This window comes from Elephas maximus, chromosome 15, assembly GCF_024166365.1.
Source record: "Elephas maximus indicus isolate mEleMax1 chromosome 15, mEleMax1 primary haplotype, whole genome shotgun sequence".
Classification (NCBI taxonomy): domain Eukaryota; kingdom Metazoa; phylum Chordata; class Mammalia; order Proboscidea; family Elephantidae; genus Elephas; species Elephas maximus.
In genome coordinates, this window is record NC_064833.1 from 60,004,655 (window position 1) to 60,016,598 (window position 11,944).

At 38.6% G+C, this 11,944-nt stretch overlaps 1 protein-coding gene across 1 annotated transcript; it reads left to right on the plus strand.

Annotated features, from left to right (window-relative positions):
- Positions 1 to 392: 392 nt before the first annotated feature.
- Positions 393 to 10,107, plus strand: FABP12 (fatty acid binding protein 12). The gene is made up of 4 exons (XM_049853583.1): positions 393 to 465; positions 4,958 to 5,130; positions 6,814 to 6,915; positions 10,033 to 10,107. The coding sequence occupies exons 1-4, from the start codon at positions 393 to 395 to the stop codon at positions 10,105 to 10,107; spliced, it is 423 nt and encodes a 140-aa protein (XP_049709540.1).
- The last annotated feature ends 1,837 nt before the right edge of the window (positions 10,108 to 11,944 follow it).

Genomic DNA, 11,944 nt, shown 5'->3' on the forward strand with positions numbered 1-11,944 from the left:
AGAAAAACATGAAGCGTAGGGGTTCTGTGACCTAGGTCTGCCCCACACCTGCTCTGTGTGTGTGGCAGTTCCTAGGGAAGGAGCTAGACAAAATTTGTCACATATAGATTTGATCCCAAGTTAGAGATGGAAAAATAATATCTAGTTCTGGTAAAAATTCTACTATGCTTTTATTTCCACCCTGCCTTGTTTACATTTAAGAGAGCTTTTCAGCTTCAGATGGCAGGAAGGGAAAAGGGCAAGGTTAGACTTTCCCATATTATTTTCCTTGGCTTTTCTCATGGCATTGTCTTCCCAGAATTGCGTGAAAACAGATTCCAATACTATTTCAGGGAACGCTGACAGGCACAGATACATGATTTTTTTTTCTTTTAAATATCAACTTAGAAAGAATGGTTGATCAGCTCCAAGGAACATGGAAGTCCATTTCTTGTGAAAATTTTGAAGAATATATGAAAGAACTGGGTAAGCCCCATTTCCTTGCACATCATATCCAGTGAAAAGGGGAGCACTGATAGCACAGAACTTGGTCTGTAAGAAATCAGATTAATTTTGAAACCCCTGATTGTTTTACTTAGAAGCAATAAGCATTGATCTGGCACATATTATAGATACCATTCTATGCCAGTCTAGGTTGGGATTGAAATAGTTCCTGCCCTCTAGTGATTTACCACGGTTTTATGTAGCTAAAACATGCATGTACCATATATGAGACAGTAAATGATTTTAATAAATAAATAAAATAAAATTTAAACAAAAAGACTTTATTTTAAAAAATGATCATTTTATAAACATTTGCTGTAAATATTTAGAAGATCTTCAGAATAGACCTTATTTTCCAGCTTCTGGTGTCTTTCAGTATTCCTTAGTTTGTGGCTTCAGCACTCCAATCTCTGCTCCCATCATCACATAAGGCCCATCTGGGTAGCCCAGGATAACCTCCTCTTTTTAAAATCCGTTACTTAATCCACATCTGCAAAGTCCCTTTTGCCATTTGAGGCCACATTTGGGAGCCATTTTTCATCATATAACACTTTGTAATCATGTTGCACATATTTAGAGCTAATATAATCTATTCTGCTGGATTTTGGATTTATTTGGTACCCGTAATTTCTCCCATTTGTATCGGAAATGTCTACTCTGTGTTTGTTCCACCATGGTACTTTCGAAACAGGTAACTTGTATTCTAGATTTCACAGGTTCAGAGATAGAAATTTTTCCCCAGGACAGAATACCCCCAGATTCATACCCATAATTGATTTAGTTGATTCAGAAGATGAGATTTTGGATTTAGAGTTGATAAAAGGCTTTTAAGATGATGTGATAGGATGAAAGTGTTTTCCTTGTGGAAAGGACATGAATTTTGGGGAGCCAAAGAGTGGAATTTTACGGATTGAATTGTGCCCCCCAAAAATATGTGCTGTAAATTCTATCCCCTTTACATGTGGATATAATCCCATCTAGGAAGAGTTTCTTTGTTATGTTAACTGGACCATGTCAGTGTAGGATCTGTCTTAAGCCAATCACTTTTTGAGATATAAATGAGCAGATCATACTAAGAAGTACACAACAATAAGGGGTGTTTTTGGTAAATTCTATAACATATACAATTTTGCAGCAATGATCAAAAAAACATAAGTGTGGTTACATATGTAGTTATGTATGCACATATGTGGAGCTCTGGTGGCACAGTGGTTGAGTGCTACGGCTCCTAACCAAAAAGTCAGCAGTTCAAATCCACCAGGCACTCCTTGGAAATCCTATGGGGCAGTTCTACTCTGTCCTATAGGGTTGCTGTCTTAGGGTGGTTCTCTAGAGAAGTAAAACCAGTAAAGCATATAAATATGTATATATAGAGAGGTTTATAACAAGGAAATGGCTCACGTGGTTGTACTGGCTTAACATACCAAGCCCTTTGGTCAGGAAAGGGGATTCTCCTGATTCATGTAGCCGCAGGGGCTGGTGAACCCAAGATCAGCAGGCCGGAGAGCAGGGCTGTTGCTCACAGGCTGTGAAGATCGATGAATCCCAAGATCAGCAGGCAAGACTGAAGGTAAGCTGCTAGCTCAAGTCCCAAGAACTGGAGCCAGCTACAGGATCCAGAATGAGCAAAAAGCCCCCTAGCCCTGCCTGAATGTCTGCTCACACTTGATATAGGCTACATGCCCAGGGAAACTCCCCTTCATCTGATTACTCAGAGCAGATCCCACAATGGGGGTGACCATGTATCAAATCTCAACAGGGAAGTGATCACAACATTATACCACTGCCAAAACACTGAGAATCATGGCTTAGCCAAGTTGACACACAATCTTAACCGTCACAGTCCCTATGAATTGGAATTGACTCAATGGCAATGGGTTTTGGGTTTTTTAAGTATATGTGTGTATATGTGTGTACATGTATAAGTGTATTTATATGCATATGTATATACATGTATGTGTGTGCATTATATATATTTATATATATAAAATAAAACATATATGGGTACTTCTTAGACATAGTTAAATACTTCGAGGAATTGGTTTACGGGGCTTGAAGGCTTAGGGCCATAGTCTCATAGGACAACTCGGCCAATTGACGTAGTATAGCTCATGAAGTTTATGTTCTACATCCTAGTTTGGTTAGTAATATCTGGGGTCTTAATGCTTGTGAATGACAATTTAAGATACAACTATTGGACTCTACCCATCCAGAGCAAAAGAGAAAGAGGGAAACCAAAGACTCAAAGAAAAAGCTAGCCTACAGGACTAATAGCCTACGTAAACTATGGTCTTAACTACCCTGAGGGCAGAGAAACTAGATGGTGCCTGGCTATCACACCAACTGTTCTGATCAGGGCCATAATAGATGGATTCTGATGGAATGGGAGAAGAATATAGAACAGAACTCAAATTCTTTACAAGCCCAAACATACTGGACCAGTTGAGACTAGAGGAACCCCTAGACTATCGCTCTGAGACATCCTTTAAACTTTGGACTGAAACTACTCCTAGAGATCACTTTTCAGCAAAATAACAGATTGGCACATGAAATAAAGAATATCACCTGTGAGTATTGTGCTCCTTTAAAAAATTATCTGTTCGAGATGAAACATTCAATGTTTACTCTAAAACAAAGATGAAAAAGTAAAGGGACAGGGAAACTAAATTACTAGAAATGGAATAACCAGAACGGAAATAATGAGAATGTTGACAAATTGTGAAAAATGTAACCAAAGTCACTGAATGATTTATACAGAAATTGTTAAATGGGCACCTAATTTGCTGTGTGAACTTTCATCAAAAACGCAGTAAAGAATTATTAAAAAAAAAAAAAAAAATTCAGCTCAGGCACAGAAGAAGCAAGAGCAAATGAAGAAAGATTGATGCCATGTGGTGATCACCGAGAAACCAAGAAATAGAAGCTGAAAAGAGACAAACACCTTCCCCCTAGAGCCTACAGAGACAGAAAGCATTCCGCTAGAGCTGTCACCCAGAATTTGGACTTCTAGCCTCCTAAGCTGTGAAAAAATAATTTTCTGTTTGTTAAAGTCACCCACTTTTGATATTTCTTAGCAGCACTAAGAAACTATGACAGGATATCTTAGTCTTGCTTCTATAGAGGAGCAAAGAGCGTATATATAGTGAGATTTACTTCAAGGAAATGGCTCACGGAATTGTTGGGGTTGGTAAATCCCAAATCCGTGGGTCCAGCGACAGGCTGGGGATCCTGCTGACTCATGGGGTTGTAGGTGCTGGCGAATCCAAGATCTGCAGGTCAGGCAGCAGGCTGGAGACTTCTTGTCTCCATAAACCGTACATAATCTCCAAATAAAGACAATTATAGAGTCATACTTGTGCCTAGCATATGTACAATCGAAAATGCATTAGCCACTTTTACATCTTGTATTTCCATGAAGCATATCAAAGTGTTTCCCTGATTTATCTTCTCTTAAAGATTTAACTAAGGTATTGCTGTGTATATAATCATATTTCTGTAGAAAATATTCCTAAATGTACTGCACAAAGCTGTGTGTGCAAGTATGTTCACTGAGGCATCATGTGTCATAAAAAAATGGAAACAAACTAAATGTTCATCAATAGGGTGATTGATAAACAAATTTGGGTATATATATGGGAATTCAGGTATATATATTCTAAGGAATATTATGTAGCTATGAAAAAATATAGTTCTGTACGTACTAACATGGTCTCCACATTATTGGTAAGTCTCTAAGGCATACAGGTAAGAGGAAAAAAACAAATGGATACTATAAATATAAACAATATCGAAATATAAAAAACCATTTTCATCGAATCGATTCCAACTCATAGTGACCCTTTAGGACAGAGTAGAACTGCCTGCTAGGGTTTCCAAGGCTGTAATCTCTATGGAAGCAGATTGCCACATTTTTCTCTCACAGAGCTGCTGGTGGATTTGAACCGATCTTCCATTTAGAAGCTGAAAGCTTATCCACTGAACGACCAGAGCTTCTAAATATAAATATACATATATGTATACTAAAATGATATAGTAAGATATAAATCTGTATTTTAAGCCCTATATATGTGTACACAAAGAATCTAAGTCAAAAGATAAAGATCTGGAAGAATTCATGCCAAAATATTTTGCTTCTTTGTGAATGGGTGTATTTTTAAAACAAGGAGATGGTTCATAGCTTTAATTTGATTTCAAAGAAGCCCATGTACCAACCAGGTTAGTAACTACTGGACTAGGAAAACATGACAACTATTAGACAAAAACTGGAGACTGATGTTTTGTTTTACTGTTAAAAAAAAAAAAAAAAAAGTCCACCATATAATGATGAGACCACTAACTTTAGATATTTGAATTCATACAGCATTAAATCAGGTTAACTCACAAGCCTCCCAGTTAACAAAGAATGATACAACTCATGGGAGTTCTTGGAGCCAACAACAGATTTAACGGTTGTGTCCTTTTATCTGATTTCTAGGAATAGGGAGAGTAAGCAGGAAACTGGGCTGCCTGGCAAAACCCACTGTGACCATCAGTACAGATGGAGATGTGATCACTATAAAAACCAAAAGCATCTTTAAAAATAATGAGATCTCCTTTAAACTGGGAGAAGAGTTTGAGGAAACTGCACCAGATGGCCATAAAACCAAGGTGAGGCTTAAAGTCTTTCAGACAGGTTTTATAAGAATGTTAGTTGGAAATCATTCTAAATAAGAAAGCCCCTTATTATAGCAAATATATCTAAAGTCTTCATTAGATAAATTTTTGGCTAAAACCTAGGACCAAGAGATCTCAGGCTTTAATACAGGTAGAAACCTTGTGGGATCCTTGTGAAAAAGACCTGCTTCTAGGTCCCATCCCTAGAAGCTCTGATGTGTGGGGTTGGAACCTGAAAATTGCATTTTTTGCAATGATTCTAATGTAGATGTTTAGCAGACCACATTTTGAGAATTATTTCCCTAGATTAGTGGTTTAGTTCTCTCAGAAACAAAAGTTCTCACTTCCTATTTTGTAGCAATTGTTCACACATAGAATTACGAGTAAAACTTGCATTGACTGGCATAGGCTAGGTTATGCCATGGTAACAAATTAACTACAAAATCACCGTGGCTTAAAAATTATCATTTTATAACATTTTCTCTAAACACTAGACGATCTTCAGAATAGATCTTGTTTTCCAGCTTCTGGTGGCTGCCGGCATTCCTTGACTTGTGGTTTGGTTGCAACACTTTAATCTCTGCTTTAATGGGGCAAGTAGGATTTATTACTAACTCCTAGTATATATATATATATGTATTTTTTTTCCTAGTATATATTTGGAGTCCCTGGGCAGTGCAAATGGTTAAGATGTTTGGCTGCTAACTGAAAGATTGGAGGTTTGAGTCCCCCCAGAGGCACCTCTGAAGAAAGGCCCAGCTATCTACTTCTGAAAAATCAGCCATTGAAAACCTTATAGAACACAGTTTTACTCTGATACACGTGGGTCACCACAAACTGGATGAGGATCAGAGTATGGATTCAGTGTTGGGGTGGGGTTGGAAAACATTGTGTATGGAGAAGAATAGGCAATCTACTCCACTTAACCTCCCTGGGACTTAGGCTGAAGGAGAGCCAACTTTGTACATATACCATCTAAAACATGTGGTCTTCTCAATCAACAAGATAAGGAAGCTTTTCATTGCCTCAGCCTGGAAGTGACACGCATAGTCTTTATTCACAATTTATGGGCTCCAACTAATGGTAATTAGGCAGGAAAACATAACGGACAAATGGAAAATTTGGTGACCATCACTGTCTCTGCCACAGAATAGAATAATAATTTTCATAGAAGGCCCAACTCAGTGGAATTTTAAGCTCTGAGATATGATGACTCAATGATAACATGATATTGCAGTTGGGTAATTGCTATCTCAAAGAGTAGAGTTTAATGAAGGATATCTCTAACCTGAGGGGAAGATAAGGACTTTGGGGGAGGACTGCAGTCCATCAATCAGATCTATGCTACCGACTAAGCTGTGACCTTGGGCAAGTCACAGAATCTTGCTGGCTCAGTCAGGGTGATAATAATAGTACTTACCTCATGTTGTTGTAAGGAGCCCTGGTGGTGTAACTGCTAAAGAACTCAGCTGATAACCTAAAGGTCGGTGGTTCAAACCCACCAGCAGCTTTGCAGGAAAAAGACCTGGTCACCTGTTCTGGTAAAGACTACAGCTTAGGAAGCTCTATGGGGCAGTTCTACTCTGTCTTATACGGTCACTGGAAGTCTGAATTGAAAAAATGGCATTTTAGCACTCAAATCTGGCAACCTAAGTTTGGTGTTTTTCTGTTTTACAGAGTACCGTAACCTTAGATAATGACTCCTTGATGCAGGTTCAGGACTGGAATGGTAAGGAGACCATCATAAGGAGAAAGTTAGTGGATGGAAAAATGCTGGTGGTGAGTGAGCTTTTCTGAATGTTTCCTCACCTATTGTAGCACCTATTTATAAAAGCTCTTAAATACCTGGTTCTAAAACAAATGAAAGTGAATGTCATTCTTCCTTTTCCTTAGTTTATAGGAATAGTAGAAAAAAATATTCACAGATAATCATAAATACTATAAAATGTGCATGGATGGGGGCCTACAAAACTAAAGAATATTGCATAAAAATGTTGTAGCCCCATTTTTTGACTCACATATAAGCCAAAATAAGTATGTATTGGTTCAATAAAGATTTCGGCAGGGATTAAGGTTTACTGTCAATCCTCCACTCTATACTGGAATTAATTTCTCACAATTTTCCAGCTCAACACCAAATAAAGCACAAAAAGGAAATTTAGACTGGGGTTACAAAACTGAAGTGTTGTCTTTTTGGTGAAGTGTTCTGTTAGCATCAATAAGACTTAACATTTAGAAGGCTAGAGTATCCCCATGTTTTCACATATTATTTAGCCCATTTAACAGTTGAGGAAACAGAGTCGGACACTGACTTACCTAAGGATATACAGCTAGAAAAATATAGTGGTACTGGGATTAAAACCCAGGCTACTTTAATTCCAAAGTCTATACTTTTTTTAATTCATCCTGCTCCCATTTGGGATGGCTCACCAGTCATCTTTCCACTTCCACTAAACATACAAAACAAAAAACAACCCAAACCCATTGCCTTCTAGTCAGTTCTGACTAATGGTGACCCCATGTGTGTCACAGAGTAGAACCGAACTTCATAGGGTTTTCTTGGCTGTGATTTTTATGAAAGCAGAGCAGAAAGCAGATCACTAGGCCTTTCTTCCATGGCACTGCCGGGTGGATTTGAACTGCCAACTTTTAGGTTAGTAGTCGAGTGCAAACCGTTTGTACCATCCAGGGATTTCCCACTTCTACAGAATGGGGGGGAAATATGTCAGTGATTCTGTCTCTCAAATTCCCACCCTCCCCACCAAAATGAATAAAAAAATAATATTTGACACAATATAAAATGGTTCAAAGGGAGTATACAAGATTTGTGTAGAGGTTAAAAAAAAGAGCTATCTTCTTAATATAAGGATTTTTTTTTTTTTTTTTGTCTTTCTACAATGAAGAGTACATTTTGTCACTTATCCAGTCAGAAGAGGAGGAGCAAGGTTGATTGATATTATTGCTTCTTATAATGACATTAGATAATAAACAGACAAATTTTATAGTTCATTAGGAAGAACACTAGACTCAGAGTCCAGGGAATTGGATTTCCATCTCTGCCATTAAATACTTATGTGCCTTTGGACAAGTCATTTATTCTCTCCAAGATTTGATTTCCTGGCCTTCAAAATGGAGACAATGTCTTTCCAGAAGGTTTTCTGAGAGAATTAAATATCATGTATATCTCAGTGCTCTGAAAACTGTAAAATATTACATCGGTATGTTATTTTTACTTGAAAATGTTGAGTATGTAAAATAGCAAAAATACTTCAATGTAGGCATTTTTTTTAAAACAAACCAAACCAAGCCCATTGCTCTTGAGTAGATTCCATCTCATAGCTACCCTATAGGACAGAGTAGAGCTGCCCCATAGGGTTTCCAAAAAGCAGCTGGTGGATTTGAGCTGCCCACATTTTGGTTAGCAGCCAAGCTCTTAACCACTGTGTCACCAGGGCTCCTGGCATTTAAAATACTTTAATAAATGCTTTAATTTACAAACTGTATGCATTGTTGTATGTGTGTATAACAATCAACAAATATATGCTATGCAACTAACAAAAACAACACAGTTGTTTATATAGATCTTTTTCAAGATTTTTGAGGAATGTATGTAGTTTGCAAGGAGCCCTGGTGGCACAGTGGTTAAGTGCCTGGCTGGTAATTGAAAAGTTGGTTCTAACCCAGCAGCTGATACAGGGCAGAAAGATGTGGCAATCGGGTTCCATATGGATTACAGCCTTGAAAAACCTATGGGACAGTTCTACTCTGTCCTACGGGATCACCGGTAGTTGGAACTGACTCAACAGCACACTATTGAGTCAGTTTTACTCATAACCACCCTGTGTACAACGGAATCAAACACTACTTGGGCCAGTGCCATCCTCACAACTGTTGCTATGCTGGAGCCAGCCCATTGTGTCAATCCGTCTCATTGAGGGTCTTCCTCTTTTTCGCTGACCCTCTACTTTACTAAGCATGATGTCCTTCTCCAGGGACTGGTCCATCTTCCCTCCTGATAACATGTCCAAAGTACTTGAGATGAAGTCTCTTCATTCTCTCTTCTAAGGAACATTCTGGCTGTAGTACTTTCAAGACAGATTTGTTCATTCTCCTGGCAGTCCGTGGTATATTCAATATTCTTCACCAACACCATGATTCAAATGCATCAATTCTTCTTCAGTCTTTCCTATTAATTGTCTGGCTTTCGCATATATGTGGTATTATTGAAAAGACCATGGCTTGTGTCAGGCACTTCATAGTCCTCAAAGTGACATCTTTGCTTTTCAAGACTTCAAAAAGGTCTTTTGCAGCAGATTTGCCCAATGCAATGTGTGCTTTGATTTCTTGACTACTGCTTCCATGGGCACTGATTGTGGATCCAAGCATAATGAAATTCTTTATCACATCAATATTTCCTCCATTTATCATGATGTAGCTTATTGGCCCAGTTGTGAGGATGTTTGTTTTCTTTATGCTGAGGTGTAACCCATACTGAAGGCTGTGGTCTTTGATCTTCATCAGTTAGTGCTTCAAGTCCTCTTCTTTTTCGGCAAGCAATATTCCTCCAATACCGATGCTGCATTTGTCTTCATATAGTCCGGGTTTTCGGATTTATTCAGTACACAGATTCAATAAGTATGGTGAAAGGATACAACCCTGACAGACACATTTCTTGATTTTAAACCACACAGTATTCCCTTGTTCTGTTCGAACGACTACCTCTTGGTCTATGGACAGTCTTAGAAACCCTGTAGGACAGTTCTACTCTGTCCTATAGAGTCATTATGAGTCGGAATTGACAGCACACAACAACAACAACAATATGTAGTTTGCATTTTTCTAAGTGTCACTTTCACCAACAATACTGACATAACTCATCCTTCTTTCGTCTTCCAGGAAAGTGCTGCGAACAATGTTATCTGCATGCGGACATATGAGAGAGTACAAAAAAACTCAGTCTCAAGCTCTTAAGCACTCTCAAAGTGTGATCCAAACTGCTGAGGTTGTTTAAATAAAACTCCAAAATAAAACATTCTGACTGTTCATATGAGCGAAGCTTTGACCAACCATCAGCAATTTTGGTTGCCGTGTTAAATATGCCTCTATCATATGGTACAATGACATTGGTGGTAAAGGGAAACCAGGATGACAGATCCTGTTCAATGCAGGGCTGGTAAAATATTCAGAGAGCAACTTCATGTTGATTTTCTCACTGGCCACATTCTGTCCTTTAAATTCCCTATGAGCTGAACTGCAGTGGAAAGGTTCTCAAATCCAATCCATCAGTGAATGCTGTTAGCTCTGCTTTGGAAATATATCCAAAATCCTACTAATTCTCCCTATCTTCACTGCAAGACACCATCATCACGTGCCTGGAATAGTACTATGACTTTTTCATTGATCTACTTACTTTTGGCGGCATAGTGGTTCAGTGCTACAGCTGCTAACCAAGAGGTTGGCAGTTCAAATCCAACAGGTGCTCCTTGGAAACTCTATGGGGCAGTTCTACTCTGTCCTATAGGGTCGCTATGAGTCAGAAGAGACTTGATGGCAGTGGGTTTGTATTTTTCTTTCTTCCCTTTTTTTTTTAATTACTTACTTCTATCCTCCTGAATCCAGCCTTGCCCAAGTTTAAACCCCTTTCTGGAGAGCAAAGGGAGAGTGACAGCTGCCACCCAATGACTGGTTGATATGGGGTACAAACATTGGAGTCATAGCTGTGAGACTTCAGAAGCCTACACTCCTGGCAGCTGGAAGGATGTGTTTCAGTCCTGAAGAGCAGGCAAAGCCACAGCTTCCACTATACATTCATTCAAACACTCTGAGAATTGCCTGCGGAGAGGTACAGATATAGCCTGATTTAAACAAATCCCTTGGTGAAAAGATACTTAAAAGAAAAACTCATAATGGTCTTTTTTGTTCGTGTTCAGTACAAAAGACTTCCTTTAAATTCTTACTACATTTTTTAAAAATTTGTAAAATGAGTATGACCATAAATTATTTAAAAACAAACTGATTTTCTTAATAAATAAGTTCCAAAAGGGAAGGAATTTTGTTGTTGTTTTTGATTCATCCTGAGCATCTAGAACAGTGCCCGGTATACCTAGAAGTGCTCAGTAAATACTGCATGAATAAATCAATGAATGAATTGGGCTTGATTATGCACGAACTAGCATTTCCCATAGCCTTCCTCAAGGTGGCGCTGTGTACAGTATAAAGTGAAGAAATGTGATTATTTTTTATTATAGTTTTGAGTTCTGATTAATTTCCTTTCATTATGTCTTTTTTTTTCTTTTAACCTCGCCATCTTTCTGACCTCTGGTCTATTAGATCTATGTTCTTTACTGAAAAAGGCTTACAAGATTTTCGGAGGTGTTAGCTTTCTTCTTCTCTAGCAAATTGTGTAAGTTTGTTGTTAGCTGGTGTCTAAAGTTGGCCCCAACTCCTGGGAACCCCATGCACGACAGAATAAAACCTTATTCAGTCTTGCATCTTCCCCATGATTGGTTGTGGATCAAACCGTTATGATCCACAGGGTTTTCATTGGCTGATTTTCGGAAGTAAGGTGCTAGGCTTTCCTCCTAGTCCAACTTAGCCTGGAAGCTCTGCAGAAGCCTGTTCAGCATCATAGCAACACACAAGGGAGATGGGTGGCAACTATGGTTGGAATGCATTGGCTGGGAATCGAAGCCGGGTCTCCCCTATGGAAGTGAGAATTCTATTACTGAACCTCCAAACCCATTGCTGTTGAGTCGGCTCCCATTCATAGCAACCTTATAGGACAGAGTAGAACTACCCCATAGATTTT